This window comes from Hippoglossus stenolepis, chromosome 23 (assembly GCF_022539355.2).
Source record: "Hippoglossus stenolepis isolate QCI-W04-F060 chromosome 23, HSTE1.2, whole genome shotgun sequence".
In the NCBI taxonomy this organism is placed as follows: domain Eukaryota; kingdom Metazoa; phylum Chordata; class Actinopteri; order Pleuronectiformes; family Pleuronectidae; genus Hippoglossus; species Hippoglossus stenolepis.
In genome coordinates, this window is record NC_061505.1 from 122,179 (window position 1) to 139,288 (window position 17,110).

Consider the following 17,110-nt stretch of genomic DNA (forward strand, 5'->3'; position numbering starts at 1 on the left):
CTGCCTCGAAGGCCAGCATCCCGGAGTCGCCTCTTCACTGTAGACGTTGACACTGGCGTTTTGCGGGTACCATTTAAAGAAGCTGCCAGTTGAGGACCTGTGAGGCGTCTATTTCTCAAACTAGAGACTCTAATATACTTGTCTTCTTGCTGAGTTGTGCACCGGGGCCTCCCACTTCTCTTTCTACTCTGGTTAGAGCCCGTTTGTGCTGTTCTCTGAAGGGAGTAGTACACACCGTTGTAGGACATTTTCAGTTTCTTCGCAATTTCTCGCATGGAATAGCCTTCATTTCTAAGAACAAGAATAGACTGGCGAGTTTCACATGAAAGTTCTCTTCTTCTGGCCATTTTGAGAGTATAATCGAACCCACACATGTGATGCTCCAGATACTCAACTAGCTCAAAGGAAGGCCAGTTCTATAGCTTCTCTCACCAGCAAAACAGTTTTCAGCTGTGCTAACATCATTGCACAAGGGTTTTCAAGGGTTTTCTAATCATCCATTAGTCTTCTAAGGCGATTAGCAAACACAATGTACCATTAGAACACTGGAGTGATAGTTGCTGGAAATGGGCCTCGATACACCTATGTAGATATTTCATTAAAAACCAGACGTTTCCACCTAGAATAGTCATTTACCACATTAACAATGTATAGAGTGTATTTCTGATGAATTTAATGTTATCTTCTTTGAAAAATAAGGACATTTCTAAGTGACCCCAAACTTTTGAACGGTAGTGTATAAACTGGAGTTTGTACGATACAGACAAACTATAACTTTATTATTCAGCAAACACTCATCAACGGTAACTCATGTTTCTGACAACATACGCAACATGACCGTCTATGGTATGCATGTACTGTATGTATCTATGTATATACATGTGAATATATAACATCACATTTCTGATGTCCGCACCAGGTGGACGGAACGCTGCTCCATAGCAACAGTAACTAAGGCCGAGCTAAGTGACTGCGAGATATGATGAAGATATCGCGAGAACACGGAGTGGAAACAGCCTGAGCCTGTAGAGAAGAACAACTTGGACCGGGACCAGACGCGGATCAAAGACGACCAGGACCTTATGGACCAGGACCAGTTAACATTGTGATTAAGAAAAAACCAGGACCCGGAGCAGAGCACAGAGACCGTTGGTTGAGGTCCACAGGTCAGTGACGTCAGAAACACAAAGTGTTGAAGACAGTTTTATTTTTTATTATTTGTGTTCGGTTCCGGTGATGAAGACAGTTGGAGACAAGTTGTCTTTACTGAGACACTGAGGTTCGATCCCTGTCTTCCACCTGCCAAAGTGTCCTGATGCTGCAAGATGCTGATTCAGCAAGATGCTGAACCCTGAATGGCCCCTCATTGAAACAAGTGCTGCCCTGAATGAATGTGTGTGATCGAGTAGCAGCTTCTCCTCTTGACTGAACACGATGTGGCTCCTGCTTCCACTAGCTCCTCCCACACCAGAGTCTGGTTCTCTTGGTACCTGTCGGCTGCTCCGGCCTGAAGGCTTCCGTCACTGCCAGCGTCCGCAGCGAGGTGTTGGGTCACCGCCTCTACAGACCTCTCTGACCCTCCAGATGGTCCCGCTTCACCTTCAGAACTGGTTTGGGCTTTTCAGGTGTGTCCGGCAGCTTTTCTCCAACTCACCACCAGGTGGCAATCAGCTGCTGTTTCTCCATCATGAGCGTTAACGTTGCTCAGAACATCGACCTCTTGGGACAAGAAGCCTGGTTCTCTCTGTCCGAATCACCCTGATGTAAAAGATTCCCGATGGAGCTGATGCAGACCACTGAAGATGTTATAACATGTTGTAGATACAAGGTGTTAGACAACTCTCTCTCTCTGTTGCTATAGGAACAGAGACGCACAAAGGTCCCCACTAAAGAGAAGAGTCACATGTGTGACCTTTGTGGGAAGAAGTTCAGATCCTCACGTGTTCACACTGGAGCCAAACTGTACAGCTGCCATCGGTGTGGAGTCGCATTCAGAACGTCACGCAGACTGAAAGTCTACCAGTATATCAACCAAGGGAAAACGTGCCGATGCCACCAGTGGGATTTGTTTTGAGAATATTGGTAAATTTCGATCCCACCAGCGTCGTCACACTGGACAGAAACTGATGAATGGTGAAAAACGGAAAAACCAGCAGCTCACGTCTTTCGTGGTTTTCTGTCAAATGAAAGATTCCTGCGCGTCTGTGTCGCTCTTCACACGACCTGACGATCATATGTATTTAATTATTAATCGATGGTGTGGGATCATGAATCCGGTTCTGGAGCGAACCAAACAAACAAGATAAAAACAGGACTTTCTTCTTCCTTCTGTCTTCAGACTTTTATCATCAACACGTTTAAAACCATGAAACCTGATGTATTGTTCCACATTAAACATTTAAGGTGTGAGGTCATGTTTCCGTCTGTGAACCAAACAATTCACAGAATTAACGCAAAGAAAAGTTCTGTGATTTAAAACCAAACCAGGAAACTGACAACACGTCCTCAGAACTTTGATTGACAGGTAAGCATCAGTACGTGAGGAGGGCGGGGCTTAGTGACGATTAGTTTTACAAACAGCAGTCGATGACTGACAGTCAGCGTGAAGTCCTCTGATTGGCTGGTTGTGTTAAGTAGGTGGGACCACATGCCTGGGGAAGAAGATCTAAATGTAATTCTGCCTGTAGGGGGCGTGGTTTGTCTGTGAAAGGTGAAAAGTTGGTGTTGCTTTTCTCCTTTATTCTTATTAACATATTTTCTTATTTAAAGAAATTCAAAAAATGTAACTGATCAGAAACACTTGAACAAACATCAGTGAGAGAAGAACGACCTGAAATGACAGAAACATCTTTGACAAACATTTATTTAACATCTACTGAGATTGTTTGTTTGGTCCATGTCCCATCTGCTAACATGGAGGAAGTTTATGACTTGTACTGTAACCAGACACCAGGGGGCGATACAGATGTTTCAGTTAAATTTAAATATTGTGTGTTTTTAAGTTTCCTTATGTGACAGTAACTATAGTGAAGAGTAAATCCCATCAGGATCCATCAAATAGGAGCCAGCAGATTTCCCAGAATTCCCCTGGAGGCGAACACAGTGCGGCGGTCCCATGTGGGTCCAGATCACCTGATGGTGCGGTACATCATAAAGTCCACTGTGGTGCATCGTGGGAACTTGCCGATAGAGCTCTCCTCCACCGGCGTGTAGACTTTAATCTGCCGCATGTGAGTGTCTCTGCCGTTCTGGTGGTTGGCCAACACGGCTATCTGTATCATGAAGGTGCTGATTGGCTCGTTTGTCCGCTGACACACACACACACACACACACACACACACACACACACACACACACACACACACACACACACACACACACACACACACACACACACACACACACACACACACACGATTAAGCACAAAGAAAAACAAACTGACTTCCACTCATGAAGGTTTATTTCGACAGTTCCTCACCTGGTTGATGAGAGAGATGTGGATCCAGCCGCTCGGCTCCACCATCTCCAGCTGCTGCAGAGACAAGAGAAGAAGAAGTCAGGTTCTGAACGTCCGCCTGTTTATCAAACGGCAGAAGACGCCAGTGTGTTACCCGGATTTCCTGCAGGTTGTGGAAGTTGTTGCCGACTCGGACAGAGATCTTACTGGGCGTGTAGCTCTCGTCAGATTTATAATCAGCATAAATACACAACATCTTCACCGTCGTCCTCCTCCTGAACACAACACACACACATTTTTTTAAAGAATAAAGTTCATGGTGTAAAATATCAAACATCATTACATTTCTTTATCATCAGTGTGTGATTTTTAATATTTACAGTATCTATCAGCACAAACTGCTCAAGGTGATCAGATTGTCCCATTTATATCTGTGTTAGAATAAATAAACATGTTTGACTCTGGAGTGAAAAGGCCGTCACATGTAGAGATACAGATTTAATATCGAACATGTTTTACTCCCTAATATCAGAATCAGATCCCAAAGATAAAGGTTTTTTTAAAACATCCACATGGTTAAAAAACCTCCGGGTGTTGTTTAGTGGTCAGATCCAGATGTGCAGCTTTTGACCATGAACACGTCCTCGTACTGAAAGAACTCAGTTACCTGAACTGTATGTTCACCAGGTGAGGCTGCGATCCGTCCGACTGCCAGTACGTCTCCAGGTTATCGTCTCGCAGCTGGTCCACCCCGAAACCTGCACAGAGCAACGACACTGTTTCTCTGTGTGCACACACACACACACGCACACACGCACACACACACACAGGGTCTGACCGGGTTTACAGGACGAGAGCGACCAAACTGCCTGAGATCCGATCTCTCGGACCGTCCCCGTCCGCTCCAGCTGCTTGGGGTCGGCGCCCGGTGGCGTTTTGCTCGGCGTGGCCATCCTCCTGTCACAGAGAAAGAAAAGAACACGTGGATCTGAGTCACGTTTACAACATCCCAGGGACACGTTGTGTTTTAAAGGAGACATATTATGGGATGGTCACTGACCGTTCAGAAACCTCCTGCTGGGGCCTTAACTCCCGAGCGTCTTCAGCAGCTTCTTCAGGATCTGACTCTGGCTCAAACTGATACGGCAGGAACACTACGTTCTCTCCATCAGCCATTTGTCTCCATTCAGCTCGACTGTTGCTATGGTTACGTCCAGACGTTAGTTTCAGGAACTAAATCAAATTGTAGAACAGGAGCATAATATGTCTGCTTTAAAAACAGTTCGGATCTTTACTGATCCTCAACGTACAGAATACATACAAACTGTATGAGACACTAACGTTACAGAACATATATATACAGCGTGTGGCTTCCTAGTCCTCAGGATAAAGATGTTCCTGACATGTTATTCACAGATGCACTAAGTTATGCACTGGATGGATTGACTGGATTTAGCTTTAGAAGCTAACGTGAAGCTAACGTTGGTCCAACGCGCTCAAACTTAACTTCAAACGGTCAAAATAAAAGTTGAACTCACGGTGACAGTCGTTCAAAGTCTCAGGTCTCAGGTCGCGAGACGCGTTCACACAAACACACTCAAGCTTCAGGCTAACAGGCTAACGAGCTAACGAGCTAACATGCTACATCTCCCACTCTGCAGCGTCCGAGGAGTCGCGTCCTGATGTCGTCACCGGCACCGGCGCGCGCTTTGTGCGTGTGCGCCGCCATGTTTGGCGCCGGCTCCAGGAGACGAACACGTTGCTGCGGAGAAGAAGTTTCACTGCGGATCATTTCTCTGCTGACGTCGCTTCTTGTCTGATTCCTTCGAGCACGGGAACCGGAGCCGAACAGCGGTGAGTGTCGGACTCTTCCTCCCGGATTCCACCGCCTCTCTTCGGCCTCGTTCCGCCGAATGTACCATGTTGAGCAGCTGTCAGTGCGGGGCCTCCGCGGCTAACGCGAAGCTAACGGCTAGCTCCTCCGTGTTAGCCGCGGTTAGCTCGTAGTTAGCGTTCATTTAAACCGCAGCTAACTAAACACACACGTGATCTCACGTGACACTTTGAACATGTACGTCTGTTCAACGCAGCCGCGGCTGCACTGTTTTCTGTGGAGCCACATCCCGTTCACTTGTTCTGGGGTTACAAGTTGTCTCGTGTTCTAATGAAGGTGAGAAGATAAAAGGTAGAAGATGAAAGGTTCCTGTGTGATCTCCGGGGTCAGCACGTGAATTCGGCTCGTGAGGGACTCGTGTATCACCAGGACGAATCCAACTGGGACGTCACACAACGAGTCTGCGGTCGAATGTGACGAGTCACAAGCGAACAGAAGTGACATGTTCGTTTCAATTCACTGATTCGACACAAGATGAATCTGAACCGGACACGCCTTGAACCCGGGAGCTTCCGCCTGGAGGCCCCAGGAGAGATGCTCCCATGGCCTGAGCCGCTGGGATCCATGAAACCACTTTACAGCCTTAGACCTGAAACCATCAGCTGGAGCTGCTGGCCGGAGCCTTTTGTTAAAGGCTGCTCACTCCAGAATGTGTTGCTTCAGCAGAGTTGTTGTCTGTCTGAATTTCACCATCAGCTGTGCCACATTCATTTACTCCTCCAGACTTCCTCGCCATCACATCGTTTCTCTTTGGTCTGTTTCAGCTCCTCGGGTGCGAGCGTCCGGCGGCCCAGCCTCCACCATGGCGGATAAAAACACCAGGATCGCCATCGTCAGCCACGACAAATGTAAACCTAAGAAATGCCGTCAGGAGTGCAAGAAGAGCTGCCCCGTGGTCCGGATGGGTGAGTGTTCGCTCAGTAATATGAGGATGGAGGAGCGGAGTTGTTCTTAAGGAGCTTCCTGTGTGTTCTCAGGTAAGCTGTGCATCGAGGTGACGCCGCAGAGTAAGATCGTGTGGATCTCCGAGTCTCTGTGTATCGGCTGCGGTATCTGCATCAAGGTAACGACGTGTGGGGGGTTTATGATGGAGGGCAGGTGATTGTGACAGACAACCCAATTTTATTTTGATGGGGTTTCTATGAATCAGTGATTTATTGTGTTGTGTTTTTTGTGGGTGTTGTTTGGTTATTCTGACGTCGTTGTGTCTTTGTAGAAATGTCCGTTTGGAGCGTTGTCTATCGTCAACCTGCCCAGCAACCTGAAGAAGGAAACCACACACCGATACTGCGCCAACTCCTTCAAACTGCACCGGTACGCTGACGCTTTAACACACACGTCTGTCACGTCATTTTCTCTGTATGATGATGAACATGTTGTGAATGTGTCACATGTTCTGATTCCATATTTCTACTCCTGGACTTTAACGTTTGGACAGAGAACTGATCTGACACCAGTCAATTTAAAACAATAATAACTTGTATACAGTATATGAACAGCTGTCGGGTTCTGACCCTGTGTGTACTGAGTTATTGTCTTGTTGTTCGAACTGAACAAGAGTTACAAGCTTTAAAAAGGACGGAGGTCTTCCAGGACATGTCCCTTTTACTCGTGTCAAGCTCCAGCGTCAAATATCAAAGTATGCACATGCTCCAGGAAATCATCTGATCTGAAGACGGTTCAAACCGGTGGCAGAACAGATCGGCTGCTGTTTGGGAGCAAAGTGAATTCTGGGAAAATAAAATCTCAGTTTTATCCGCAGGTGAAACGAATGAACTTTGAAGACGTGACATCAGTTCATAGATTCACTGACTTAACCTTTTCAGATTCTCTGGTCACAAACGCTTGAGCTCAGTTGGAACGAGATCTATTTGTTTATCTCGACAGGAAAGAATCATTCAGATTTAATATGTGGAAGATTTTGTTTTTAAACAGGATTTATGTATTTTCTGCAGTTTTTGTAAAGTGTGTGTGTCTCTGTGTGTGTGTCTCTGTGTGTGTGTAGGCTGCCTATCCCCAGACCTGGTGAGGTTCTGGGTCTTGTGGGGACCAACGGTATCGGGAAGTCCACAGCTCTGAAGATTCTGGCTGGAAAACAGAAACCCAACCTGGGGAAGTACGATGTGAGTAACACACACAAACACACACACAGGTTAATGATGTGAGTGTAACAAACACACACACAGGTTACTGATGTGAGTATAACACACACAAACACACACACAGGTTAATGATGTGAGTGTAACACACACAAACACACACACAGGTTACTGATGTGAGTGTAACACACACAGCTTAGTGATGTGAGTGTAACACACACAAACACACACACATGTTGCTGATGTGAGTGTAACACACACACATGTTACTGATGTGAGTGTAACACACACAGCTTAGTGATGTGAGTGTAACACAAACACACACATGTTGCTGATGTGAGTGTAACACACACACACACATGTTGCTGATGTGAGTGTAACACACACACATGTTGCTGATGTGAGTGTAACACACACACATGTTACTGATGTGAGTGTAACACACACATGTTACTGATGGAGTGTAACACACAGCTTAGTGATGTGAGTGTAACACAAACACACACATGTTGCTGATGTGAGTGTAACACACACACACACATGTTGCTGATGTGAGTGTAACACACACACATGTTACTGATGTGAGTGTAACACACACAGCTTAGTGATGTGAGTGTAACACACACACACACATGTTGCTGATGTGAGTGTAACACACACACATGTTACTGATGTGAGTGTAACACACACAGCTTAGTGAGGTGAGTGTAACACAAACACACACATGTTGCTGATAGATGGAAACGTTGAGCGTCGTTTGTTGCTGTGCGGATGAGATAAGATGTGGGCGGAGCTTCTCTCCCACCAAACGTCTGAAATTGTCTTCATGTCATAAATCACATGGATCAAAATACTCAGCAGATTCAAATAAAGATCAAATATGAGCATATGTTCAGTTTTACTCTAGATTTAAAAAGTCGTATTCTTTTCTAATCCATTCTATTTTTTTTCTGTTCTTTTTGATTTGATTAAATTAGTATGAGTTTCTATTAATCTTTTTTTTTAATTTGACACAGTAAAGTAGAACTAGAATCATTAAAGAATAAAATATGGAGGAAATTCAATGATTTAAAATAAAGTGAATAATTTTGTTCACGCTCGTCTTTTTTTTATCGTCTGGAATCTAAATCAAAATGTTCTATTTATTAATTATCTCAGCAATAATAAAACTCGTTAGGGTTATTAAAACACGTTTTCTCAGTTTCAATTTCACTTTTCACACTTATTTCATATTCATCTTCTACGTCATACTTATGTTCCATCTCTCGTGTGTCTGATAATAACATACATGAGAATCTGCTGCTTCATGTGTTCGTATGTAACTGAACATTGATGGAATCCGTCTGTGGCCTCCGGACTTTCCCAGAATCCTCCAGACTGGCAGGAGATCTTGACGTACTTCAGAGGATCCGAGCTGCAGAACTATTTCACCAAAATCCTGGAGGACGACCTGCGGGCCATCGTCAAGCCGCAGTACGTCGACCAGATCCCGAAGACCGTCAAGGTAACGAGGAAGTTCAGTGGGGGGGTCAGACCATTGAGGGCTGGGTGTAATTCTTCACCTCTACCTCCAGGGGTCGGTAGGAGCCATCCTGAGCAGGAAAGACGACACAGACACACAAAGAATCGTCTGTGATCAGCTCGGTAACACACACACACACACACACACACACACACACACACACACACACACACACACAGGTCCTGTGGGGGTTAGGGTTAAACAAAGTTTCCCACGACTCAGAAGGTAAATTGTGAATGTAGATTCCGACTCTACCTCGAGGACCTGAGGTCAAAGACGTTTCTTCCAGCTCCGGGCTCATGACTTCATAACGGCTCCTGCAGATGTTGATATGATTCATAGTGTTTACACAAACTGACTGGATCTTTATTGTGATTGGCTGTTGCCGGGCAGATCTGACTCACCTGCGGGAGAGGAACGTGGAGGATCTGTCCGGCGGCGAGCTGCAGAGGTTCGCCTGCGCAGTCGTCTGTATCCAGAGGGCCGACATGTGAGGAAGACGCACACACACTTGTACAAGGTGTGGGGACACACACACACACACACACACACACACACTGACGGCTGTTGTGTCTCTGCTGCAGCTTCATGTTTGACGAACCGTCCAGTTACCTGGATGTGAAACAGAGGCTGAAGGCCGCCATCACCATCCGCTCGCTCATCACCCCCGACAGGTGACTCACCTGGTTAAAGCAATAATGTGTACGGTTTCAGTTCATGTTCATTTTATATGATGGTGTTTATAATTATTACTATTAACTTGTGTCAGGTATATCATCGTGGTGGAACATGACCTGAGTGTGTTGGACTACCTGTCCGACTTTATCTGCTGTTTGTACGGAGTCCCCAGCGCCTACGGTGTGGTCACCATGCCCTTCAGTGTCCGAGAGGGTAACACACACACACACACACAGGGTCACACTAACTCACACACACACACACACAGGGTCACACTAACTCACACACAGGGTCACACTAACTCACACACACACACACACAGGTCAACACACACACGGGTCACACTAACTCACACACACACACACACAGGTCACACTAACTCACACACACACACACACAGGGTCACACTAACTCTCCACACACACACACACACACACACACACACACACACACACACAGGGTCACACTAACTCACACACACAGGTCACACTAACTCACACACACACACACACACAGGGTCACACTAACTCACACACACAGAGTCACTGCAACACACACACAGGTCCACTAACTCACACACACACAGGGTCACACTAACTCACACACAGTAACCGATTGTCTCTTCCACTGCTTCAGCTCGTTCCTCCTTCTCCGTCCTGCAGGTATCAACATCTTCCTGGATGGTTACGTTCCCACGGAGAACCTCAGGTTCCGTGAGACCTCATTGGTCTTCAAAGTGGCTGAGACGGCCAATGAGGAGGAGGTGAAGCGACTCCGTCACTACCAGGTGCGTCTTCACTTCCTGTCTTCTTCACTTGGATCAGTGAAGTCATCGTGATGTGTCGTCTGGTTCTACTTCACATTTAAGACGTCACGAGAACCAGTTCCATGTTGGTCCTCTGGTTTAAAGACGAGGGTTGTGTTGTGATGGTTGTGTTGTGTTGGTTGTGTTGTGATGTGATGGTTGTGTTGTGTTGGTTGTGTTGTGTTGGTTGTGTTGTGATGGTTGTGTTGTGATGGTTGTTTGATGGTTGTGTTGTGTTGGTTGTGTTGTGTTGGTTGTGTTGTGATGGTGTTGATGGTGTGTTGTGATGGTTGTGTTGTGTTGTGTTGGTTGTGTTGTGATGTTGTGTTATGTGATGGTTGTGTTGTGATGGTTGTGTTGTGATGGTTGTGTTGTGTTGTGAGTTGTTGTGTTGGTTGTGTTGTGATGGTTGTGTTGTGATGGTGTGTGATGGTTGTGTTGTGATGTGATGGTTGTGTTGTGATGGTTGTGTTGTGATGGTTGTGTTGTGTTGTGATGGTTGTGATGTGATGGTTGTGTTGTGATGGTTGTGTTGTGAGGGTTGTGTTGTGATGGTTGTGTTGATGTGATGGTTGTGTTGTGATGGTTGAGATGGTTGTGTTGTGATGGTTGTGTTGTGATGGTTGTGATGTGATGTTTGTGTTGTGATGGTTGTGTTGTGATGTTTGTGTTGTGATGGTTGTGATGTGATGGTTGTGTTGTGATGGTTGTGTTGTGATGGTTGTGTTGTGATGTTTGTGTTGTGATGTTTGTGATGTTTGTTGGTTTTGTTTGTGATGGTTGTGTTGTGATGGTTGTGATGTGATGTTTGTGTTGTGTTGGTTGTGTTGTGATGTTTGTGTTGTGATGGTTGTGATGTGATGTTTGTGATGTTTGTTTTGTGATGGTTGTGTTGTGATGGTTGTGATGTTTGTCTTGTGTTGGTTGTGATGTTTGTTTTGTGATGGTTGTGATGTGATGTTTGTGTTGTGATGTTTGTCTTGTGATGTTTGTGATGTGATGGTTGTGTTGTGATGGTTGTGTTGTGATGTTTGTGTTGTGATGGTTGTCTTGTGATGGTTGTGATGTGATGGTTGTGTTGTGATGGTTGTGTTGTGATGGTTGAGATGGTTGTGTTGTGATGTGATGGTTGTGTTGTGATGGTTGTTTTGTGATGGTTGTGATGTGATGTTTGTTTTGTGATGGTTGTGTTGTGATGGTTGTGATGTTTGTGTTGTGATGGTTGTGATGTGTGTGATGTTGTGATGTTTGTCTTGTGATGGTTGTGATGTGATGTTTGTTTTGTGATGTTTGTGTTGTGATGGTTGTGATGGTTGTGATGTGATGTTTGTCTTGTGATGGTTGTGATGTGATGTTTGTTTTGTGTTGTGTTGTGATGTGATGTTTGTGTTGTGATGTTTGTCTTGTGATGGTTGTGTTGTGATGTATGTTTGTGATGTTTGTGTTGTGATGGTTGTGATGTGATGTTTGTCTTGTGATGGTTGTGTTGTGATGTTTGTCTTGTGATGGTTGTGATGGTTGTGATGTGATGTTTGTGATGTTTGTTTTGTGATGGTTGTGTTGTGATGTTTGTGTTGTGATGGTTGTGATGTTTGTTTTGTGATGGTTGTGTTGTGATGGTTGTGATGTTTGTTTTGTGATGGTTGTGTTGTGATGTGATGTTTGTGTTGTGATGTTTGTCTTGTGATGTTTGTCTTGTGATGGTTGTGATGTTTGTCTTGTGATGTGATGTTTGTGATGTTTGTGTTGTGATGGTTGTGATGTGATGTTTGTGTTGTAATGGTTGTGGTGATGGTTGCATGGAGATGGTTGTGTTGTGATGGTTGTCTTGTGATGTTTGTGTTGTGATGGTTGTGTTGTGATGTTTGTGTTGTGATGGTTGTGATGTTTGTGTTGTGATGGTTGGGATGATTGCGTGGTGATGGTTGGGTTGTGATGGTTGTGTTGTTTGTCTTGTGATGTTTGGGTTGTGATGGTTGTGTTGTGATGGCTGTGATGTTTGTGTTGTGATGGTTGCGTGGAGATGTTTGTGTTGTGATGGTTGCGTGGAGATGTTTGTGTTGTGATGGTTGCGTGGAGATGTTTGTGTTGTGATGGTTGCGTGGAGATGTTGAGGATCCTGCCATGGTTGATTTCTTGTTGTGATTGTGTTTCAGTATCCAGACATGTCCAAGAAGATGGGCGAGTTCATGTTGGATATTAAAGGAGGGGATTTCACGGACTCTGAGATCATGGTGATGCTGGGAGAGAACGGTGCGTGTTTCCCTTTGATGATGAACACGGCTCCTCTGGTTCTCCTCTGATGTTCAGGCTGTCGTCAGCCACGTTATCCAGATCCAATCAATCAAATTATATTTGTATAGCCCATATTCACAAATCCCAGTTTGTCTCATGGTCTTTAACAAGGTGAGACATCCTCTGTTCTTAACCTCAACAAGAGTAAAACTACTAAAAAAAACCTTAACAGGTAAAGAAGGTAGAAACCTCAGAGACACATGTGAGGATCCGTCTCCCAGGACGGACACAAGTGAACAGATGTCAAGTGTAAAGGAGAACATCATCAAGATGAAGGTTTTAGCAGCATTGATAAGGGTAAACAACATTTAATGAGTTCTGTCAGGGCCCATGTTCCATCCTGTTATCCTGTGGACAGACAGACAGTGAGACAGGCAGACAGACAGTGAGACAGGCAGACAGACAGTGAGACAGGCAGAGAGACAGTGAGACAGGCAGAGAGACAGTGAGACGGAGACAGTGAGACAGTGAGACAGACAGTGAGACAGGCAGCTGTGAACACAACAAGGTAAAAGTGGAGGTTGTGAAAATGTGTGTGTTTGTGTGCAGGCACAGGGAAGACGACCTTCATCAGGATGTTGGCTGGAGGACTCAAACCTGACGAGGGAGGTGAGCGTCTCACACACACTCTGACCTCTCTCTCTCTCTCTCACACACACACACACACTCTGACCTCTCTCTCTCTCACACACACACACACACACACACACCTCTGACCTCTCTCTCTCTCTCTCACACACACACACACACACACTCTGACCTCTCTCACTCACACACACTCACACACACACACACACACACACTCTGACCTCCTCTCTCTCTCTCTCACACACACACACACACACACACACACACTCTGACCTCTCTCTCTCTCACACACACACACACACTCTGACCTCTCCTCTCTCTCTCTCACACACACACACACACACACACACACACACACACACACACACACTCTGACCTCTCTCTCTCTCTCTCACACACACACACACACACACACACACACACACTCTGACCTCCTCTCTCTCCACACACACACACACACTCTGACCTCTCTCTCTCTCTCTCTCTCACACACACACACACACACACACTCTGATCTCTCTCTCTCCTCTCACACACACACCCACACACACACACACACACACACACACACACTCTGACTTCTCTCTCTCTCTCACACACACACACACACACACTCTGATCTTCTCTCTCTCTCACACACACACACACTCTGATTCTCTCTCTCTCACACACACACACACACACTCTGACCTCCCTCTCTCTCTCACACACACACACACACTCTGATCTTCTCTCTCTCTCACACACACACACACACACTCTGACCTCCTCTCTCTCTCTCACACACACACACACACACCTGACTTCTCTCTCTCTCTCACACACACACACACACACACACACACACACACACACACACACACACTCTCTCTCTCTCTCTCTCTCCCACACACACACACACCACAACACACTCTGATCTCTCTCTCTCTCTCACACACACACACACACACACTCTGACCCTCTCTCTCTCACACACACACACACTCTGACCTCTCTCTCTCTCTCTCACACACAACACACACACACACACACACACTCTGACCTCTCTCTCTCTCTCTCACACACACACACACACACTCTGACCTCTTCTCTCTCTCTCACACACACACACCTCTGACCTCTCTCTCTCACACACACACACACACACACTCTGACTTCTTCTCTCTCACACACACACACACACACACACACACCTTGACCTTCTCTCTCTCTCACACACACACACCACTGACTCTCTCTCTCTCTCACACACACACACACACACTGACCTCTCTCTCTCTCTCACACACACACACACACTCTGACCTCTCTCTCTCTCTCTCTCACACACACACACACACACACACACACACACACACACACACACACACACACACACACACACACACACACACACACACACACACACACACACCTCTCCTCTCTCTCTCTCACACACACACACACACTCTGACCTCTCTCTCTCTTCTCTCACACACACACACACACACACACACACACACACACACACACACACACACACACACACACACACACACACACTCTGACCTTCTCTTCCCCCCCCCCAGGTGATGTTCCCACCCTCCTCGTCAGCTACAAGCCTCAAACCATCAGCCCCAAGTTTAAGGTTTGTTTCATCAGCAGCTGAAAACAATGAAACATAACGTCAGTGAGCTCAGTTCACACCTGCAGCGACTCACACACACTCTATGACACACACTCTATGACACACACTCTAACACACACTCTATGACAAACACACCACTATCAATGTGTTCTCACCAGGATTTATCTCATAGCAAAAAAACTCACCATGTGAAAGAAAGAAAAATAACTGGATCCAGATCAGAGCTCTGCTGATTACATCATCCTGCTGGGAGGGCGGGCGGGCGGGCGGGCATCAATCATTAAACATAAACAACTTCTCTATGTTTGGTTGTTTTTCTGTTTTCTTTTTATTTATAAATATATATAATATAAAGGGTTAGGGGGGTTAGCCCCTGACCCCTCTAACCCCAGTGTGTGTGTGTGTGTGTGTGTGTGTGTGTGTGTGTGTGTGTGTGTGTGTGTGTGTGTGTGTGTGTGTGTGTGTGTGTGTGTGTGTGTGTGTGTGTGTGTGTGTGTGTGTGTGTGTGTGTGTGTGTGTGTGTGTGTGTGTGTGTAGGGCAGCGTCCGAGCTCTGCTGCATGAGAAGATCCGAGACGCCTACACTCACCCTCAGTTCATCACAGACGTGATGAAGCCGCTTCAGATCGAGAGCATCATCGATCAGGACGTGAGCAAAAATTATTGATTATAATTGAATGATTAATTCCGATTGATTGACGGGATGTTAACGCCCCCTCCTCCCCCCTCCTCCCTCCAGGTGCAGAACCTGTCTGGTGGCGAGCTGCAGCGAGTCGCTCTCACTCTGTGTTTGGGGAAACCTGCTGATGTTTATCTCATTGACGAACCGTCGGCGTACCTGGACTCTGAGCAGCGGCTGATGGCCGCCAGGGTCATCAAGAGGTCACACGCTACTTTACCCAGAATTCTACAGCAAAATAAAAAGAAATTGTGAAGTTGTTTCCTGTTTGAATCTTCCTTCATGTTCCTTCATGTCCGACACGTGTGCAGGTACATCCTCCACGCCAAGAAGACTGCGTTCGTCGTGGAGCACGACTTCATCATGGCGACCTACCTGGCCGACAGAGTCATCGTGTTCGACGGTATTCCCTCCAGGCAGACCGCCGCCAACACGTAAGATGAGAAAAGACATTTTTAAAAAGGCTCAAACGTTAAACTGTATTTAAAATGAATTCCTCTCGGTCAGGCCCCAGGGTCTGTTGGCAGGAATGAACCGTTTCCTGTCGCTGCTGGAAATCACGTTCAGACGAGACCCAAACAACTTCAGACCCCGGATCAACAAACTCAACTCCATCAAGGTGTTTACACCTGAACTTCTACTCTTGAAACAACTTTGATTTATACACGATTAAAGATTTGACAACATCAAACTGCTGTTTATTCTACCTGAGTGATTCTCATGATTTCAAACTGCTCTCATCACTCTGACCGTTTCCCTTTGTTTTCTCAGGACACTGAACAGAAGAAGAGCGGAAATTATTTCTTCCTTGACGACTGAGACGACTTCCTGTGGTGCCCCAGCACGACTTCCTGTGGTGCCCCAGCACGACTTCCTGTGGTGCCCCAGCTCGACTTCCTGTGGTGCCCCAGCTCGACTTCCTGTGGTGCCCAGCACGACTTCCTGTAGTGCCCCAGCACGACTTCCTGTGGTGCCCAGCACGACTTCCTGTGGTGCCCCAGCACGACTTCCTGTGGTGCCCCAGCTCGACTTCCTGTGGTGCCCCAGCTCGACTTCCTGTGGTGCCCCAGCTCGACTTCCTGTGGTGCCCCAGCACGACTTCTGTGGTGCCCCAGCTCGACTTCCTGTGGTGCCCCAGCTCGACCCTGTGGTGCCCCAGCTCGACTTCCTGTGGTGCCCCAGCTCGACTTCCTGTGGTGCCCTTCATTCAGGCTGTGTTCAAATGATAAACAACTTTATTCCACCACAGTTTCTGACCTCGTTTCTTATTTTCTCTGTAACGGCTGAAATGTTTAGTCTTTAAACTGAAACAGGAAAGTGATAGTTTTTAAGAAATATATATATATATATATATATATATATATATATATATATATATATATATAAATAAAATCCTCCACATCATTGGTCAAACTAAAGAAAACCATCAGGTTTTAGTGTTGCCTTTAAACAGCGCCCAGGTTTCA

At 46.1% G+C, this 17,110-nt stretch overlaps 2 protein-coding genes across 2 annotated transcripts; one reads left to right on the forward strand and one right to left on the reverse strand.

Moving 5' to 3' along the window:
* Window positions 1–2,918: 2,918 nt before the first annotated feature.
* Window positions 2,919–5,158, reverse strand: anapc10 (anaphase promoting complex subunit 10). The gene is made up of 7 exons (XM_035148508.2): window positions 4,997–5,158; window positions 4,519–4,691; window positions 4,297–4,415; window positions 4,126–4,216; window positions 3,613–3,733; window positions 3,480–3,533; window positions 2,919–3,308 (listed from the first exon to the last, which is right to left on the reverse strand). The coding sequence occupies exons 2-7, from the start codon at window positions 4,632–4,634 to the stop codon at window positions 3,129–3,131; spliced, it is 681 nt and encodes a 226-aa protein (XP_035004399.1). The 5' UTR covers window positions 4,635–4,691; window positions 4,997–5,158; the 3' UTR covers window positions 2,919–3,128.
* A 14-nt stretch (window positions 5,159–5,172) lies between these two features.
* abce1 (ATP-binding cassette, sub-family E (OABP), member 1) lies at window positions 5,173–16,887 on the forward strand. Its single transcript, XM_035148507.2, has 19 exons — window positions 5,173–5,312; window positions 6,117–6,257; window positions 6,330–6,415; window positions 6,569–6,666; window positions 7,358–7,475; window positions 8,818–8,955; window positions 9,026–9,095; window positions 9,367–9,463; window positions 9,558–9,647; window positions 9,743–9,864; window positions 10,314–10,438; window positions 12,613–12,709; window positions 13,301–13,360; window positions 14,908–14,966; window positions 15,504–15,614; window positions 15,705–15,847; window positions 15,956–16,078; window positions 16,152–16,263; window positions 16,416–16,887. The coding sequence occupies exons 2-19, from the start codon at window positions 6,155–6,157 to the stop codon at window positions 16,461–16,463; spliced, it is 1,800 nt and encodes a 599-aa protein (XP_035004398.1). The 5' UTR covers window positions 5,173–5,312; window positions 6,117–6,154; the 3' UTR covers window positions 16,464–16,887.
* Window positions 16,888–17,110: the final 223 nt, after the last annotated feature.

Coding starts and splice junctions, on each gene's coding strand:
- anapc10 (XM_035148508.2), bottom strand. CDS start 4,634: ATGGCTGATGGAGAGAACGTAGTGTTCCTGCCGTATCAGTTTGAGCCA. Junction 4,416..4,518: donor CAGCAGGAGGTTTCTGAACG/GTCAGTGACCAT, acceptor TCTCTGTGACAG/GAGGATGGCCACGCCGAGCA. Junction 3,734..4,125: donor CTGGTGAACATACAGTTCAG/GTAACTGAGTTC, acceptor TGTTGTGTTCAG/GAGGAGGACGACGGTGAAGA.
- abce1 (XM_035148507.2), top strand. CDS start 6,155: ATGGCGGATAAAAACACCAGGATCGCCATCGTCAGCCACGACAAATGT. Junction 6,667..7,357: donor AACTCCTTCAAACTGCACCG/GTACGCTGACGC, acceptor GTGTGTGTGTAG/GCTGCCTATCCCCAGACCTG. Junction 14,967..15,503: donor CCATCAGCCCCAAGTTTAAG/GTTTGTTTCATC, acceptor GTGTGTGTGTAG/GGCAGCGTCCGAGCTCTGCT.